Here is a 19414-nt window from a genome sequence, read left to right on the forward strand (position 1 = left end):
GACTTCACACCAGGTGCCATAATTTTACAGGATGCTTTAGACTGTCATTTACCAACATCCTAGTAAGGTATTTCTTAAAAACTTGGTAGTTTTATTTTTCGATGTTTGCAAATGTTGTATATTCCCTTTAACTACAAGATAAATAATCTCATAATTAATAAAGTTCATATACAACAGAATTTTATTTACATTTCAAGCTTGTTTGTCAGACAAGTGCCAGTAAAAAAAAATCCTAAAATCCAGACTGATGATAAAATAAAACACCTTTGTGCCAATGACTTCCAATTTTATTTTTCCTGGTATTTTTTTAAAGCAAAACTGTACACACTACACCGGTGCTAAAAATTCCTGATTCCAAGTTGACATTACAAACGAGACAGTGAAACTGCTCGTTCATATCTGTCCTATTTTTTTGTTGTTGATAAAATGAGATGTTTCTACGCTGAATACCTGAAAAACAATGCCTTTTTATACCAGAAAATACCAAGTGCACTAAGTTGGGACTTATTCAATGCATGTGAGGCATCCAAGAATAGATTAGAGTAGATTGGGGCGATTTTTGTATACAAAAGGAAGCCCTTTACGTCTATGATAAACTGTTGCTCTTAATTCACAATGACCAAGTTGGAGATTTAAAAATTGTAATGCCACCTCTCCATAAACACATTTTCTGTCATTATTGCGTCCTTTAATATGCGAAGTTAAACCATTCCTTTAAAACGGGTTTGAGTACGCAACAAACACAAAATGGACTGAAAACGCACCAATGCAAAGGCTACTTGAGAGACAATTATCAAAACTGCACCTTGAGAAATTTGTGCTTTCAATTTGACAACAGATACATGAGATTTTAATCGAGTTACAACGAATCAATACTATTCCGAAAATGGAATTTGCGTCGGGGTGATGTAAATCAATATTAGGATTTGCCCTTCACCGGCATATAAACACTGTATACTCGTGTGTGTTAACTCCCGAGTGAAAGTTTAGAAAAAATTACTCGGTGGGACTCGAACCTACGACCTCCTGCTTTCTAGTGCAGACGTCTTACCACTCGACCATCGAGCTTGCGGGATCAGTTGGCCGGTTTGAATCTGATGTACATGTAGCAGCGGGTACCGCAATTAAACTATTCATAAGATGGAGTTTGCGTCGAGGCGATGTAAATCAATATTAGGTTTTGCCCTTCGCCGACGTATGTTACAATGACTTCACTGCCTTCATTTAAAAAAATAAACTAGCCAATCACGGTAATGATTCTTCATCCTCCTCCTCCCCGCTGCTCTGAAACTCCGCCCCATTCCTGTTCCCCTCCAGGGCCACCCTGTTCTGGTTCTTCCACAGCGTGGAGTACATGCTGTCCGGGTTGCTTAGCAGCATGTAGTGGTTGCCGCGCTCCACCACACGCCCATCGTTGATGACGAGGATCTCGTCGGCGTCGACGACGGTGGACAGGCGGTGGGCGATGAAGATGGAGGTGCGGCCCGTTGTGACGCTCTTCATTGAGTTCAAAATGTTCTGTGGTGAAGAGAAATGGAAGAACGTCAAAGGAAGAATGGGCATCAATGTTTGGCTGAATTGAGGTGTTGTTAGAAGGCCTCAGCTAAAAACATTTATACAGTCAGTCAGTTAGTCAGGCAATCAGTCAGTCACTCAGTCACTCCCCTAGTCACTCAGTAACTCAGTCAGAGGACGACAGGCTGGTCATTCAGGTCCAGCGAAAAAATGTTTGTTATAGTTCACTCAGTTGGCTATTAACCTTAACTCTCCTAGATCTTTCAAAATCCATTGGGCTTTTAAAGGATTTAGTAGGATTTAAGGAGGAGGAAGGTACAATCGGCTTATATGATCCGATGACCCTTGACAGTTCAATTACAAAGATTGTGCCACTGGCTTTCCCCCAGTGGTGGAATTTGGAGGACTTGGGACGGTTTGTAGGATGTCCGGGGAGTTAGGGGTACTAGTATCACAGACAACAAAGGGAGACTTGCCCAATACCTGTTCTGTTATAGAGTCCAGAGATGATGTGGCTTCATCATACAGGATGATTGGGGGATTCTTAAGAATGGTTCTCGCAATGGCAACCCGCTGCTTCTCACCACCTAGAGTATGCAGACGAAAGCAAACAAAATTAAATGGCTTTAAGAAAAGTTGGCTTCAATGGAAAAATGAAAAAGATTTCTTGAGATAAGCAAGTAAAAATTGTACGGAAGTAAAACCTTTAACAACTGGGAAACAAATACTTCATGACCAAAAAAAACTGGATCTGTAACACAGCTTTAAATTTATGCAAAGCTGAGATCGATTTTTAAGAAGCTGCTTAGCACTGAACTTTGCTGAATCCAACAAATATGTGCTTAGTAAAAATGGGTTACCAACCAACATTTCTTGCAATGTTTCATACCTGTGACTGGTTCACATCTCATTTTTGCTGAGCAAAAAATCTGCCGAGCAATAATTTCTTCTCACACCGATACTAACCAGACAGTTTCAGACCCCGTTCTCCTACTTCGGTGTCGTAGCCCTTCGGCATCCTCCTCACGCTATCGTCCACGTCGGCCATCTTGGCTGCCTGGAACACTTCCTCGGCCGTGGCGTTGAAGTTCCCGTAGTGAAGATTGTAGAAGATGGTGTTATGGAAGAGAACACAGTCCTTTGAGAAAAAGAAAAACGTTCATTAAAATGAGGTTGATTAAAATGAGGTGGAACTGTCAACAGATTCCATGCAGGGGCGGATCTAGTTTTCAGGGGGGGGGGATACTTGAGTGAAGGCGTGCCCTTGCTATAGGGGTCCGGGGGCATGCCCTCTCCCCTATTCTAAGGCAATTTAAGAATCAATTTTGGAACTTTGAGTCAAAGTTTATTTGCCCAATTTTGCCAGTGTCATAAAATTTAGCAGCTGAACAGCCGATGAGTGAAGGCGTGCCCCTGCCCCTGCTATAGGGAGTCAGGGGGCATGCCCCCTCCCCTATTCTAAGGCAATTTGAGAATCAATTTTGGAACTTTTGAGTCAAATTTTATTGACCCAATTTTTAACAGTATCATAAAACTTTGTAGCAGCTGAACAGCCGATCCCCAATTGTAAAAGGCAGTGATATACACATTGCATGTGCACGCTGATTGAATGCAGATTCCAGGAATCAGAAGCATTAGGAATTTGTGTGTCCTTCAGATAGACACTTTGCTGCAATTGCTTCGCTGCACACTTTGCCCATGGCTAATTAACAACCTTATTAGACAAATCAAGAAAGAGATATTTCCGAGGTAGTGTGGTACCACCTCAGTAATGCTGGTTAAGTTTATGGGCTCGGTGCGCAAACAACAGAGGGCGCTTTTATCGTGTTGGATGTGACACGCCACATGTGCGTATTGGTTCATGCGCGTGTAAACTTATTTGAATGTGCACAAAGCCATAGCATCTCTGCGCGAGTGTCTGGTGTCGTCGGCATTGCGTTTGAAAGTCTCTCCCAGTGGTCTCCCCCAACTCTCCCTTTCTTACCCTTGAGGGGGTACTTGTGCACGGACACTATTCCTCTTTGCTCCCATTTCAATTAAATAAAAAGAATTTTTAAATTATTAAAAAAGAAAAAAATTGAGCAACAAAATAAGCTCACTGGTCTACTTACCTGTGGTACCACACCAATTGACCTTCGTAGGCTATCTAGGTCAACGTCTCGGATATCGGTGCCGTTGATTAAAATGCGCCCCGAATCAGGGTCATAGAATCTGTACAGCATTCTGATGATTGTAGACTTCCTGCAAGAACAAGAAAACAGACAAAGTTGGCCCAACAAAACTAAAGTACTTGATTTGTCGGAAGGACGCCAAAGTTAAGGGTAGCTGCGTTGTTGCAGAATTTTAATGGTATTCATACAGTCCAAATTCATGTCCCAGTTATCACAGATTAAATTAAGTTTATTGCGAGTGAATCACAAGGCCTTTGCAAAGGAATCAAAGTCAGTCACAAGTTATATCACAAGTCAATCACAAATAAAATCTCAACTCAATTACAAGTCAATCACAAGTTAAATCACATGTCAATCACAAGTCAATCGCCAGTCAATTCACAAGTGCAGCCCAGAGTAACAAGGGGAAGACCAATAACAAAGGAATGTACTTGTCACAGTTCCACTAGAATAGCTTGTTAGATGAGACTAGATGGCACCAACTTGTGACTGACATGTGACAGACCTGTGACTGACTTATGATGGACATTTGCCTGGCATGTGATAGACCTGTGATTGACTTATGATGGACATTTGACTGACATGTGATAGACATGTGACTGACTTATGATGGACATGTGACTGACATGTGACAGACCTGTGATTGACTTATGATGGACATTTGACTGACATGTGATAGACCTGTGATTGACTTATGATGGACATGTGACTGACATGTGATAGACCTGTGACTGACTTATGATGGACATGTGACGGACATGTGACAGACCTGTGACTGACTTATGATGGACATGTGACTGACATGTGATAGACCTGTGACTGACTTATGATGGACATGTGCCTGACATGTGATAGACCTGTGATTGACTTATGATGGACATGTGACTGACATGTTCCACTGGCACAATGCACTGCCTCACCCTGATCCGCTCCCGCCGACGATAGCAACTTTCTTCCCCGCTGGGATGGTGAAAGACAAGTTCGTGAAGATCTGTTGCCCCTCCACATACGCAAAGCTGACATCCTCAAATGTGATGGAGCAGTTCTGGGGCGACACATCAAGGGCTGGGGCATTCAGTTTACTCTGGAACATGAAGAAGATGAACGAAAGAAAATTTCTCACCAAAAATTGAAATGTGACTGGAAATTTATTTGCCAAGTGCAGAAAAGGTGAAGAGTAATTGTTTTGAGCAACGAGAAAAAGGCCCACTCAGGTGGGATTCGAACCACTAACCGATAACCTTCTGTATGTTTTCCAAATACTTGACAATGAAACTTAAAGTTTCCTGATATATAGTATTCCTAATGTGGAAACTTCCAACGTACCTCCCAAAAAAAAAATGTAAAAACTGTTTCCTACTTCTGAACTTGCCTGTAACAGTTTCCAGCGCTATGAAATGACTTAAAAATCCTCAGCGTAACGTAAATGCATTCCACTTCCAAGCCTGTTCAAATTTAAAACTGCTTTTTGTTCTGGATTAAACAGGTGCTGCTTCTGATGAGATGTTCCGCGTTTTTTTCAAGTTTACAAACTCTATGCCTACCTATTTAACAAAGTGAATTCTATCATTACCTTGATTGAGGATTGCACTTTGAGAATGCTAAACATGGTGCCCATGTCTATGAGAGACTGCCTGATCTCTCGGTAGACTGAGCCCAGGAAGTTGAGGGGGAGGGAGAGTTGAAAGAGGAGGCCGTTCACCATGACCAGGTCCCCTACTGTCAGGTTACCTAAAAAGATGAAAAAGAAAACAAAGATCCTTACAAATTATCTTTCCACAAATCCAGAAAATCCAGAACTGAAAAACTGTTAACCTGTACACTTGATCATTCTGACAAGAAACTGATGTGCTTAAGACTTGTTCAACACCTGCAGGTTACGATCAATCATGCTTGGAGTTACCTAGCTAAAAAATCAGAGGTGTGATATATATATGTGCTTTGCACCAAACTCAAGATTTTTGGTTCCTTTTACAAAATAGGACTCACTTGTACCATGGAGGTGCAGAGCCGTAGTCAAGTCAAGTCACAAGTCAAATTTTAAGTCAAATCAAAAGCCGTATCTTTGTAGGGTGGCGATTAACAGCGGCTGAAAATCGACATAGGAATGCCCTTCTCTCTTTGAAATGTTGTCCTTTGCTTTGAGACTGGGTAAACTTGTGATTTACGTGAAACTCGATTTAGTTCAAGTTGATGCAAACTTTGCATGCAAGTTGATGCAAACAAAGATGGGCAATTCCAGCTCATGATAGGATGTGTAATGTCCGTGTCATAACTCCTTGTTATGACACTCCTAGAAGTTTTCTGGAGGAAAACAACCAAGTACCAAGAGCCAATTAACCATATCTAATTAACGATTCAGAGAAATAATCCAAAACGCCTATTCTGTATTTTCCTTGACCATTACTTGATGATGGGTGTGTAAGACTTGAAAAATAGATTTTCAGGTTTATTTACTGAGCTCTTAAAAGCGCCGTCGCGGACGTTACATAATGCTGAAATTACCCAGAAGTGGAAATGATTGGCTATTTTCTCTCTCACAGTCTCACAAACTTACTAGGGGCGAGTCATCAAAATGGCTCCATACCTGCGATGATTCCTTTGCTAGCTAAGACCATGATGGCAGCTAGTGACGCGCTGAAGATGGCATTCTGACCCCAGTTGAGCAGTGCTAAACTCGTCGTGGTCTTCAGCGACGCTACCTCGTATCCAGCAAGACTCTTGTCATAGTTTTTTGTCTCGTACTTTTCATTGTTGAAGTACTGGAGATATTGAGACAAAATGAAGTTCAGCTCAACCATATCAGAAAGATTTGGGAGTTTGGTTATTTACAGCTTCTACTTTCAAAAATCTTCACAACTTTGAAAGATGCTCGTCAGTGAAGGCCAAATTCATTTCTGCAGAGCGGCTCCCGTTCACTTAAAGCTATAGTCCATCATTTGCAGCCATCCGAAAAGTAACTGGCGTATTTACTGTTGAAAAACAAACTTGGTTGAAAGATAGCAAGGGAACTAAACTCCCTGTGAAATTATTCTTTCTGGGAAGCTGTCATTTTTGAAGTAATCAACGAAAGAAGGCATTTCCAATGGTGATTCTTAAGAAGCACCGTAGGAAAATTTAAATTAGTAGTTCGTTTTGTTATTCAGCGCAGCGCGCACAAGTATTGGAACGACGCATGCGCGCGTGCGGTTGTTATAATTCGTCGGATCAGTGCGCGACGCCGTGTATAGCTGCAATTCAAAACAATTCAAAACATGATTCAGTAACTTTTGATTTGAAATTGAGATTTTAGAATGCTGCTTTTCTCAGAATGTACAGCTGAAGCTTAGCTGAAACTTCATCAGGTTAGTTGCTCAGTATCCTTCATTAGATTTTGAACACTTTTGTTGCTTCAAACGAAAAAAATGCACTAATTACAAATGATGGACTATAGCTTTAACACAGGCTGCTTGTTGAAGAACTCAAGATTGACTAAATCAATCAAAACAGATTGGAAAAAAAAAAAACTAGTCAACTTTTCCCAATGAAGAAAAAAATATTCATATGAAAAAATTGTGTCACTGGATTATTACAGAGTGTGTTACAATGTCAAGGAACTATTTTTTTGTTCACGTCACCTCTTGTGACCGTACAGGAAGTTTTGTGGCTACGATTAGTCTTTTTGTCATTGACGAACTACAGCACTAGCCATAGCCGTAGATAAAAATGACTATTTCAGATACGGTCTATCTGAGGGATATATGCAAATGATATGGGTACCAGTCTTACCTTGACCGTCTCATAGTTGATGAGTGAGTCGATAGCTTGGTTACCAGCCTCATTGTCTGCCTGATTCATCTGAACCCTAAACTTTGTCCTCCACGCCGTGATGCTGAGTGTGAAGGCTGCATAGGCTGCGATGCAAGCTAGCGTAACACCAGCAAACGGTGCTCCTAGACTGAAGTACTGCAAGGACATACAAGTCGTTAAGTAATTTCTGTCTTGAGCCTACGAGGATCATCAGCAGGCCGGCTTTTATCTTGTTTTCTTATCATGAAGTGACTCTGAATATTTCTATTCCCCCTGAATGGGTTGCCAGTTTGATTGAAGTTCACTCATCTAGTTTCAGTACCAGTTTACAGTTCTGGGTGGAGAGAGGCAAGTGGGGGTAAAGTGGCTTGCCTAAGGACACAACGTATGGCCACCATCTGGATTCGAACCCCTTACCCTGTGAATAAAAGTGACAAACCCTTACTACGGACACTAGGATTCAATCCCATCAAATAATACCTAATTATACAAATTCTCTGCGAAATATATAATTCAAAAAAAAATAATGTTGAAGTTGAAGAAATTGTTTCATCTCACCATAATTCCTGTGACCAGACCAACTTCAAATATTGTTGGGGCAATGTTGAAGACCAAGGCCATCAGAACAAAGTTAATACCTCTGCAGAACAAAACACAACAAAAGATCACATAAACACAGAGGTAAACAAGCCGAATAAACTATTTACAATCCTGTAGGGAAAAACACTGTTATGTTAATTCTTACATTCACAGAACCTTCAAAATCCACAAAGTTGTCGCATTAGTGCAACAAGGTCATAACTCCATTCTGCAACAAAGTCATATCTCGCGCGATCTCGACGTCCATTGACTTTGTTATACATTCAGGTTATTTTAAGTGAGATACCACCTTTTGACATTCTGAAACTTGCGTTTTCACGTACGGCCCATGTTAGGAGATACGACCTTGTTGCACGGACACAACAAAATTGTAGGATATTGTAGGATTGAAGAAAGGACTGCCCAGTATTACTTTCCATGGCGCTCAATACCCCTTGAAGTACAAAGAAATCTACTGGTTCATACTCATCAGTGGATTTTGTAGGATTCAAGAACATTTCCAGCAAAAATGGCAAAGATTTTTAGAATTTTGTTGGCATTTCTATACCTGCTCCCTCTGTCGATAGCTTTGGACAGGCCTCCAGTCTGACGCGAGAGGTGGAAGCTCAAGTCCAAGGAGTGTAGATGGTAGAAGACATTCCTAGCCACCCGTCGGATGGAATTCTGGGCCACTTTGGCGAAGACAGCATTTCGCATCTCGTTAAAGAGGGAGGACCCGGCCCTGGCTGCTCCATCTATGGACAAGAGTGGCAAACAAATAATACAGAATACTCTTTTATAGCCTTGCCCCAAAATACCACTGGCTTAACCCTTACCCTCCAAAATCCTCTTTGCAAATTGGAGGAATTTGCAGGATTGAGGCTCCATGGCAAAAGTGTGTTGCTGATTTCGGAGGACGCACTGTGTCAAGGTCTTGGGCCGGACCTTGAGTTGTTTATGCTCACCCGCGCATAAATTTAGGCCTTGATAATACTTGAAATCCTCCATACCGCTCTAGGATGTCACTGGCTCTGCCTCAACATATTGACAGTGACTGCCGAAGGATTTTGCAGTGGCCACTCCTCGAAGTACCACACTCAAGAAATAACGGAGGTTTTTGCAGGATTGAGGCTATACATGTACGTAATTTTTACATGGGGCAGTTGGAGGATTTTGCAGGATTGAGGTTACATCCTAGCAAAAATGCCTACGGAGTTAGGGTTAAAGCAAGTAATGGTCAGTTCATACATAGAAAGAACGTGACACAAATTTCTTAATAGTCTTCTTAAAACAAATTTCCAGTATTCAAATGGTGAGAATTCATGAAAGTTGGACACATTTCATCAGTTGCAAAAGTCGTTGCGAATGTTTCTAAGCATCAAATTTGCTTTGCATTGCATGAATGATGAGCCAGTCTCGTATCTACTTACACCCAATAAGCAGAGCTGTGGCCACTGTCACAGCCTGGCCTCCAGATGCCATAGTGTCTGCTGCTGCCTGGTGGTCATTCAAATTGTCCACGGCATATTTGAAGAGAAACGGCACGTACACGTTGGTGACCTGCAATCATAATCAGCAAATGTGTGAACATGTTGGTTTTTTTAAAAAGCGGTTTACGAAACCCTGGCATCATCTCCATCCCCAGCTCAAGATTCATGAGGATCCTGCTACGTTCACACCTGATGAAAATACACAGAATTTGGTGTCTCTACATGTATGGACAAACACTGGGGTCGACTTGGGGCCTGATTTGACGGACTACAGTTCAGGTCCATTTTAGGGGACAAAAACCATGAGGCTGAAGCCTAACGCCACACTACTGGAGCAAAGCTGAGATTTCATTAAGTAAAAGTAAAGTCTGTCATGAGCCAATATGGCCCATCAAGCCGCATTTTTAGTAGCATGACACAACTGAGAATATTTCTATTCAAACTGGATGGGATGCTAGTCCATCACAGGTTACTCCCTAGCTAATGCTGGTACCCATTTATATTCCTGAATGGAGAGAGGCAAGTGGGGGATAAAGTAGCTTGCCCAAGGACACAACATATGGCCAGCGGCTAGATTCGAACCCTGACCCTCTGATCATGAGTCATGAACCCTACCCACAAGGCCACACTCCCCCACTAGGCCACACTTCCCCAAGATTTCATAAACCCCATAAGTAAATAAAACTGGTGACCTTAACGAATTTGAACTTTGACACGATCATTACCTTGGCCCCAATCAAAAGACCGAGGGCAGTCAGCACTCTAATCTTGATCCCTCTTTCGTCCCGGGGCCATATATAGGACATCATCTCTCGGATAATCTCCCACCCTGTCACCTGATTGGCCACACCTGTCTTGGCCGGCACGCCCGTGCTGAGGGCGTGCAGTCTGTCCTTGCGCACTGTGGACGCCGTGACCACAGGGTTGACCCAGTGCTATAAAACAAAAATGTGGACCAAATAATAATTTAAGCTAGAAAGTTGCCACATGAAACAAGTTTCATTTCAGGATACAAACTGGAGTTTTATCTTCTTGAACTTTAATTAGTCAGTCATTGAAAAGGAAGTATTAAATTTCAATAAGACATTGGTTTGGATTATTTCAAGTACGGACACAAAGCATGTCAAAGTCTTTAATTTCCACAAAAAAAAAAGTTTTGTGCCAGAACACCCACTGGAGCCTAGTGGAAAATTTAATAATTTGTGAGGTGAGCTCCAGACGAAGTGGATTAGAACAAACATCATCTGACAACAGAATGCACCGACTGACCCTTAACCCTAACCCACCTCACTCCTCCAAAATCCTCCTAAAGTTTTGGAGGATTCTAGAGGATTGAGGATGAATGGTGATTGAATCAAATGAGGATTCTGGAGGATTGAGGATGAATGGTGATTGAAGCACATGAGGATTTTGGAGGATTGAGGATGAATGGTGATTGAAGCACAAGAGGATTTTGGAGGATTGAGGATGAATGCATTTTGAGGCAGGACTGTCTGATGATTTTGAAGGATTTGGCGTTGGTTATCCTTCATTTAAACACGAGTGCAAAGTTTTGGGATGAGGAGGATTTTGGAGGATTGAGGATGAATGCATTTTGAGGCAGGACTGTCTGACAATTTTGAAAAATTTAGGCGGAACTGCAAAATTTTGGAAAATTTTGGAGGATTTTGGAGGATTGAGGATGGTTGTAAGCAACAAGGGCCTAGGGGGTTAGGGTTAAGCATTACATCAGAAGTTTAGCACACAAAAACAAAATACCTGTTTCTGTTGCAGCAGTCCATACTGTCTGCTTGACAAACACACTCTGGAATTTGGAGATTTCACCTTATTGAAGAGAAACGGTAAACTTTTCTGCAAAAGACAAACAGGACAGAACTACATATAACTGTGAAATTTAACTGAACACTGTCTTAAACATTATTAATTCCAAAGCAATGGACTTTAGACTTCACAGATGCACCAGTAATTAGTTAATAGTCACATTGAACAATAAGGCCAAAAAAAAAAATAGTTCTGCTTCCGATTACATGCCTTTCAAAAATAGGGTCGGTCGGTCGGAAATTTATTTTTTTTTGCCAATTTTTTTTATGCAGATTGAATGGGGTATTCAATTATATGCGAAGTTTTAGCCTGAACTATTTCTATTGCACTACGAAAGCTATACACGAAATGGCAACAAAAAGTGAGTAAAACCTACCTTTAATTATTGTCAATATATTTACGTTCGATAATTTCAAAAAATAATGGAAAATTCAGGCCGTTCGCACCATATGCACAACGCTAGTCAAGACGCGGGGAGCTGGCCAAAACTCCGAGGTGTGTAATGCGTGCTAAGCTTAATGCGTGCGTGTGTGGCGAGCGGCCCACCATGGGCCATCAGAGCTGTTTTTACCGTCAATAATTTCGGGAAACACGTGGCATGTATCACTCCAAATACGAGTAGTGTGATCTCAAAATGAACTCCTGAACACAAAAAATACATACACAGACAAGCTAGATCAATTCTGTAAATTAACTTGCAAAAATGTTTTTTCTCCATCGGTGTTTTCTTGGCATTTTTACGATGTCGAATCCGACCAGTTGACAGTGGCCTGCAGTGTACTGATAGCGCGCTATCGGTCACATAGCTAGCTATGGACTGGTTACCGCATTTTCATTATGTCTTCTAAATTGGCCCCTGCGCGGCGCGGCGGGAACCAGTCGTCGCCACGTGATTATAGTCACCGTGCGTGACATCGAATTGCGAAGTAGTTATATCGCGAAGCGAATTTGTAATAACGGAGGTTTCTGTGAAAAAAAAGCGAATGTAAGTAAGAAAACAAATAAATACAAGCATTTTTGGATGCAAAAGGGTTGTTGAGAGGTATTTTGTGAAGACAGGAAAAGACAGATTTTATTTGTATTTATTCAATTTTTTTTTTTTTTTTTTTTTTTTTGGAAGCAGAACTATTCTTTTTTTTGGCCTAAATAAGGACCAACGTTCCAACCAGGGGCGTGAAAGAATACAGCACATCCTTTAATGGCAGTCAGTAGTTTCACCCCCTCCCCCACGAAAAAAAGTCTTAGAGACTTAAACACTTTGTCCAAATGCTGAATTGCATTTTTACAGAAGTGGACCGTCGCACACATGCGTCAGTTGTCAACAAAATGGTTCTCGGACTTAAGTAGCCGTAAGTCAGAAAGAAGAACAAGTTCTAATTCAATAAAAAGTAAGGAAATACATATGTTGGGAAATAAAAAACAATTGTCTCAGGGTACTCCTAGAACTATGAGGCTCCACGTAGTGGAGCCTCATAGATTAAGAACCCCGCAAAATTGTTTGCAGCACAAAACACTAATTAAGTACAAAAACATCCATCAAAATGCAGACATTTCCCACAGAACCGCTGCACAGTTTGCCCCTAAACTCCGTACTATACCTCATGACATACTCACGTAATATGTGCAGAACCAACATCGCTGGATTTTGTCTGTTTTTGGCCAAAATGATGAAAAATATGCCCTTTCCGCACTGAGCCAACCTGACACTTGAAACGTGCACGCATATGATCGAGCGATGATTTTCGGTTCGCTCAGAGCGCGCCGCGGGGGGTACGGTACAAGCGAAAATGATAGTATGCGCATGCGTACAAGTGCAAGTTCTAGGAGTAGTCTCAGGGATTTGTACTTAGCACAGCTTTGGCATTCAAAACAAACATTTAGCCTGTTGAGCTACAGCGCTTCAATCGCTGTAGGAATTTAAAAACTCATATTTGGAATGTTGCAATTCCACAACTATAGCCATTGAAAAACGCATTTAGTGATTTATGGAATTACGGCTTCCGTGGAAATACATTTTATAGCCACTTCGTTGTCAAAAAAAAACACTGTTCCACAATCCACCACAATTGTGTAGCCTACACAGTCAAAATGGCATCTGATTAGGCCCATAACCATATTTAATATATAGTTTCCCTGGGTCAGGCTTAAAGTTAAAGACCAAATCATGAAAAGGGGCGGGGCAGAATTGGGAGGGGGAGGGGTGGAGTGAGTGAGACACAAAACAATATTTATTATTTGGAAGATTGGACAACCAAGTTCGAAACCATAGACTAGTTTTAGTTTACTTATAGCAACAACTTATCCATAAATATTTTTGTTCGTACATGTTGGTCAGTGCTGTCAGAAGAAAGCAGCAGAAAAAGTGCCAGCTTCTGCATTGTCATGATTGTCATTTTGTGCACGTATAGTCGGACTCCCTATTATCGCGGCATCCCTATTATCGCGGCATGGGAAATTTCTCTTTTTACAGTGTCAAAACTCCTTCAAGTGGCGATTTTTATCCAGTTCACCAGTCATCGAGGATTTTCTACCGAGTTGTATAAAAAGGACGATTAAAAAATGTTGTGTCTTTCGGGACTTTTAACGATTTTAATAAATATTAACGTTTTCCAAAACTTGCAAAATTTTCCCTCACCGTGTCTGCTAAAAGGTACCGTTTATATTTTAACATAAATCTTTAATTGCGCTCTGACCATTTAAGTTCCATTGTCTGGTTCCCATTCTTCAGCTGCAAATGTAAAATGAAGTCGCACGACGATATTGGCAGCGCGAAATCGTAACAACTTTTACGGGATCAAAATAAGGCGCGCGTTAGCGAAAATAAAACGGCACACCGTGTAAAGTGAATGGCGCCCTCAATCGCCGATCAGTAGACTTGCCTCAGGGATTTGTGTTCTCCTTTCGGGGGAAGGGCAGGGTCTTAAGAAATCATCCTGCAGAAAATTGGTCTTTAATCAACTTGAACGTTACAGGGAAAATATCAAACTTTATTCAGGGGGTGTTTTGGTCAAAGATAAACTATGAACAAAAAAGTTTGGATCATTATAAAAACCACTTCCCGCATACCGCGATAATAGGGAGTCCACCTCCGTTCGCACACGCCGCACATGTCTATTTTCACAGGCATCGTACACGGAATAAACCACACCACCGTCGGATTTTTTTATATTAATTTAAAAAGGAAGAGTTATACTACACATAAGACAGGACAATTCTGGAAGGTTAGTGGGCAATCTCTATTCCGAACGAGAAACGTGATAAGTACCGCGATAATACGGCGTTCCATCCTACGAATGTCAATGACAAGGACAATGTGCGTACGTATTGACTATTGTACACTTTTTTACGGCACGTTATCAACACATTTAGGCTTATAATTACCTGATTATTCCCTGAATTTATTAGTCTTTTCACAGATATACACGAATTGTTGCTCTGTCGCGTTCTGGTCGTAAGAGAGTACTGAATATTTCGTACAAATGAGGTTTTTAAGAACGATGTTTCTAATCTCGAAACTGACAAGAGCGCTGCCATCTTGGACACTGCATGATGGGAAATATCCGCGGATGGATTCCTATAAAAATAATTCTAAGTTTATTCCAATTTTGGCAAATGCTAGTAGCCAAATTTACGTTTAATAGTTTAATACAACATTTTAATATGTTATCTGCAGTAATTGATGCCATAAACTGCTTTAATCAATAAATAATTGGCCTATATTTTGTAAACCTACACATGTGCAAGGATACTAAAATCGGGGTGTTGCAGGTCATTCTGCCGCCAATGCAATCAAATGGGAGCAGACGACGACACGTGTAAGATGGGGGAAGCAGGCAAAGTCAAGAAATTTGGCTCCAACAGCGTGGAAATGGATGAATTTGGTCCTCAGTTGAAACTGCTCAAGGCAAATGACCAGATACGGGAACTTCAGACGATTATCAGAAATAAGTAGGCTGCCATATTTTTCGTTTGTGCGGCACTGACATGTTGTGGTGCATTATACTTATTACTTGGCAAAACGTCTTGGTGTAGTAATGTTTGTCATTGGTAAAGGTGTTTACGCTATATGATAAAGAGTTCCATACCTGGATATCACTTGACACCCTATGCGCAAACCTTATGAGTCTGGTCTGAAAAATTCTAAGTGTTTTCTCAGTAAACATGGTAAAAGCTTTAACATTTTCCCTGCTAAATTTGACTTTTAGTTTTAGGATTATGTTATCACTTTCTGATGGCTAATACTTCACTGCATGGAAAGATTAGTGATGTCCATGTATAGAATTCTTTCCCTGAATTTTAACGCCATATACATTGTAGGCCCTACTGATATTTTTCAAAATGTAAAAGTAGCTGGCTTATCATCGAAACATCATCTTTTCATCAGTACGTATAATTATTAAGTGACTTTACTTGCAACTATTATTAGATGCACGTCTTCTTTCTTTCAGGGCAACATCAAGAGGAGATTTTGTATTCTATGCGGACAGATTGGTAAGTGAGATCAGTTCATAAACTTACTACCTTTCATTGTGATATTCCATAATTTTGTCTTGATTACTGTTATAGTGTTAACTCCCACTTTGTATTTTTCCAGATCCGGCTGGTAGTTGAGGAGGGTTTGAACCAACTCCCATACACCAATGCAGTGGTGACCACACCGACTGGTTGCAAGTATGATGGAGTACAGTTCGAGCACGGAAACTGTGGTGTCAGCATCATGAGAAGTGGTACATCCAGATTCCAGACGACTGTCATTTGAAATTTTCAACAGAATCAACACATGATGTTCTCAAAGAAGTCCGATTTTTTTTTTTACAATTTTTTTTGCTGGAGAGAAGTTTATCATTGGGACAAACCTGTTAAACGATTTTTTTGCTGGAGAGAAGTTTATCATTGGGACAAACCTCTTTAAACGAGGAGAAATGTTCTTGTAGAATTTATGTAATGAGATACAATTACTCGAATAAAACGATCAACCCCCAGAAACGTCACCTTATGCAAAGAACAACAACTAAAAGCAATTCCCAATTTGCCTAGTTTCGCTATTGTGCAAATTTGAATTCTGAGAGCTTCAATTTCCTTTCGACTCCTTATTAATGTTCCTTGGGGAGAATTTAGAAAGTTTGTTTACCATGTACCAAGTTCTCATAGAACATCAGATAAAAGTACCAATTTTACCAAGTCTCACCATTGCACCAGTTTGGTATTTTTAGTGCCACTTTTGTTGATTATACAATGTATTTGCAAGTATCATTTATCTACGTATTTTCAATTCCTTTCATCTGTCAGGTGAAGCAATGGAACATGGTTTGCGTGATTGCTGTCGTTCCATTCGCATTGGCAAGATCCTCATCCGGAGTGACGATGACACTAACGAGGCCAAAGTCTTCTATGCTAAGTTCCCTCCCGACATTCACAAGAGAAGGGTACTTCTCATGTACCCCATATTAAGTACGTATTAAACTGTGTGATTAGAGAACTTTCTTGCCATGATTTAAATAATAATAAATTATTTAAATACATGTACAAGTACACCTACAAACAGCTGTAATAGAGGGAGCTGAAACAGATGTTCTTTTCTCCACTAATTCCATCCAGCCCCACCCTAACCTCCCTCAACAATATTCATGACAATTTCACAAGAATTTTGGGAAATTCAGCTGAACTATCCTAACATGTTCCAATTGTCTTCCAATTTAGACAATTATGTCATCCTAAATAGCTAAACTCTTAAAGGGAATATACAACATTTGCAAACATCGAAAAATAAAACTACCAAGTTTTTGCGAAATACCTTAATAGGACGTTGGTAAATGACAGTCTAAAGCATCCTGTAAAATTATGGCACCTGGTATACTGTCATTTTCAAGAAAAGTGGTATTTTTGTATCAATTTCCAACGCTGATCGGCCGATCAGCGTTGGAAACAACTGGCTTTTTTTCAAATACTGGCCCCAATTGACTATTGCACTTGTTTGCAATCGATTACAAACCTATGAACGGGTACGAGCCAGCTAGACTGGTTCCCTGACCTTACAATTCCCCAATGTATGTAAACTGCTCTGTTTCTTCTTATATGGAGTCAGGAACCAGACTACAGGTAAATGATCGCTTTTCTTGGTTTTTATAGCATTTTCGAACCCAAAACCTCCAAAAAGTCAGTGTAACTATATTTGCTTTATATTTCCAATCCCCCAATTCCATCCATTTCTGAAAATTACAGCAAAAGCAAATGATGTATATTCCCTTTAAAAAAAATTGTAGTCAAGAATTTGCACCCGAAGATCAAGGATTTGAAAAGCATTCGGAAGACCAACAACAAATGCAAATATCATCAAGAATAAGAAATGTTGATAAGTTGTAAAGAGAGATGATGAGCATTCTGTTACTTCCTGTTTCAGGTTCAGGGAATACAGTTATCCAAGCTGTGCGTGTCCTCGCTGAGCATGGAGTCAAAGAAAACATGATTGTGCTGCTCACCATTTTCTGCACGCCAAATGGTATGTTTGTCAATGATATAATTTTTTCCCCCAGTGCAAAATTTGGAGTCACTTAGGTGTAAATCCTGGTGCTTCTTGGTTGCTAGAAAACTCTGAAGAAAAAGCCAGTAGATTGGACAGATTCATTGCTGTCTGTAGTCCTTATTCTTCTGCTGAACATAATCCTAACAAGGCCCAGGGCTTATTTTTTTTTTCTGTGCAGTTTACCTTATTAAAAAAGACCTAATTTCACTGGGAACACACCAGAAGTGATGATAAGGGACTGTTCCTTAATTTTATTTTGAATTTACTTTGAATACTTTGGTAGAAACCATTTTGATGTGTAATCATTTGTTAATTTTTTGTCAGGTGTTCGTTCAGTTATCAACAAATACTCAGGAATCAAAATACTCACGTCGGAGGTGCATCCAGTCACGCCAAACCACTTTGGACAAAAATACTTTGGAACAGATTGAAGCAGACCCAGAAAATGCTAAATAACATTTGTGGACAAGCGACAGCCATATTATTGCAACTACTACCAAGCATCAAAAGGTTTACATGCAGCCTAGATCATGAATTCCATGCCCATGGTTGCAGATTCTTTTTTCCTTTTTGAACTGGGAGTAGTTAGAATATCACTTGTGTGCTTCACTGAAATTGGCATTAAATTTTAGTGTGGACTTCAGTTATACTGCACAAATATCCATCAGCATCCAGTTCCACATGGCAAATTATGAGTACATGTACATGCATTATTAACTCAGGCATGCAACTGGGAAATCACAAAAAAAGAGGAAATTCACATTTTCCCCAGACTTTGTACAGTGTTTTTCTATTTTCAATGGCACACATGGGAAGTAAAAAAAGAGGAAATCAGCTGATCCGAGGAAAAGTTGCATGCCTGTTAACTTGATCCTGCAGTTTTGCTAGTACGAGTATCACCGTTGTTCAACAGAACCCTCTCCTCTGTTAATCGTCGCCTGATACAGTCGTATGTGAGCAAGGCAGATATTATGCAACCCCGTGTGTCAGTCAATCGGAGTCGACTTTAGAAATTGTGCCGTCATTTCAATCAGAAACATGGACCAAGCTGTTGATTGGTCAATTCGACTACCTGGTTTTTGTAATACAACAGACTACCAAAGACCCGATAGAAGGCACTCACCGAGTGGTCAGAGTCTCAAGGTCAAGACGCAGTCTTGTTTTGCATAATAAATCGCTGAATCTACTTGCATATCATAGACCCTTGCTGTGGATATTCCATAGACTATATTTTTGCCAGATTTCCAAAATCCGTTTAAGATGTCCAGAGGGAAGGTGGTAACATGGTGCCCCATCCGGGACCCCGTCTTCAAATTGTAGTTTTTTTTAAACCCTTCAACTACGACTAGAACACCGTCTTTTTCACACTGTTCAGCAATAGTACAAAACATTTACACATACATGTAGTGTTGTTGCAGGACAGGAATGCCATCATCGAGATGAAATAAAAGCACATTGTAAATAAGGGAATAGTTTGTCAAGTCGAACATTTGTTATGGAGTACAATGTTTATCAACGTATTTCTG

At 40.5% G+C, this 19414-nt stretch overlaps 2 protein-coding genes across 2 annotated transcripts; one reads left to right on the forward strand and one right to left on the reverse strand.

Moving 5' to 3' along the window:
* Window positions 1–1109: 1109 nt before the first annotated feature.
* LOC119745883 (ATP-binding cassette sub-family B member 7, mitochondrial-like) lies at window positions 1110–14930 on the reverse strand. Its single transcript, XM_038222537.1, has 14 exons — window positions 14747–14930; window positions 11303–11395; window positions 10270–10479; window positions 9485–9614; window positions 8623–8809; window positions 8034–8115; window positions 7455–7631; window positions 6274–6448; window positions 5260–5417; window positions 4607–4770; window positions 3627–3756; window positions 2482–2653; window positions 1999–2102; window positions 1110–1518 (listed from the first exon to the last, which is right to left on the reverse strand). The coding sequence occupies exons 1-14, from the start codon at window positions 14897–14899 to the stop codon at window positions 1246–1248; spliced, it is 2208 nt and encodes a 735-aa protein (XP_038078465.1). The 5' UTR covers window positions 14900–14930; the 3' UTR covers window positions 1110–1245.
* Window positions 14931–15121: 191 nt separating this feature from the next.
* On the forward strand, window positions 15122–18352 carry LOC119745347 (uracil phosphoribosyltransferase homolog). The gene is made up of 6 exons (XM_038221642.1): window positions 15122–15313; window positions 15814–15856; window positions 15960–16092; window positions 16655–16816; window positions 17766–17864; window positions 18213–18352. Exons 1-6 carry the CDS (start codon window positions 15159–15161, stop codon window positions 18317–18319), a joined length of 699 nt encoding a protein of 232 aa, XP_038077570.1. The 5' UTR covers window positions 15122–15158; the 3' UTR covers window positions 18320–18352.
* Window positions 18353–19414: the final 1062 nt, after the last annotated feature.

This window comes from Patiria miniata, unplaced genomic scaffold (genome assembly GCF_015706575.1).
Source record: "Patiria miniata isolate m_02_andy unplaced genomic scaffold, ASM1570657v1 HiC_scaffold_7, whole genome shotgun sequence".
Lineage (NCBI taxonomy): Eukaryota > Metazoa > Echinodermata > Asteroidea > Valvatida > Asterinidae > Patiria > Patiria miniata.

Excerpts from the sequence above, each read along its gene's own strand:
- LOC119745883 (XM_038222537.1), bottom strand. The coding sequence starts at position 14,899 with ATGGCAGCGCTCTTGTCAGTTTCGAGATTAGAAACATCGTTCTTAAAA. Across the intron at positions 10,480-11,302 it reads GACTGCTGCAACAGAAACAG|CACTGGGTCAACCCTGTGGT; the intron begins GTATTTTGTTTT and ends TTTGTTTTATAG. Across the intron at positions 9,615-10,269 it reads GTCTTTTGATTGGGGCCAAG|GTCACCAACGTGTACGTGCC; the intron begins GTAATGATCGTG and ends TTATGATTGCAG.
- LOC119745347 (XM_038221642.1), top strand. The coding sequence starts at position 15,159 with ATGGGAGCAGACGACGACACGTGTAAGATGGGGGAAGCAGGCAAAGTC. Across the intron at positions 15,857-15,959 it reads TATTCTATGCGGACAGATTG|ATCCGGCTGGTAGTTGAGGA; the intron begins GTAAGTGAGATC and ends GTATTTTTCCAG. Across the intron at positions 17,865-18,212 it reads CATTTTCTGCACGCCAAATG|GTGTTCGTTCAGTTATCAAC; the intron begins GTATGTTTGTCA and ends ATTTTTTGTCAG.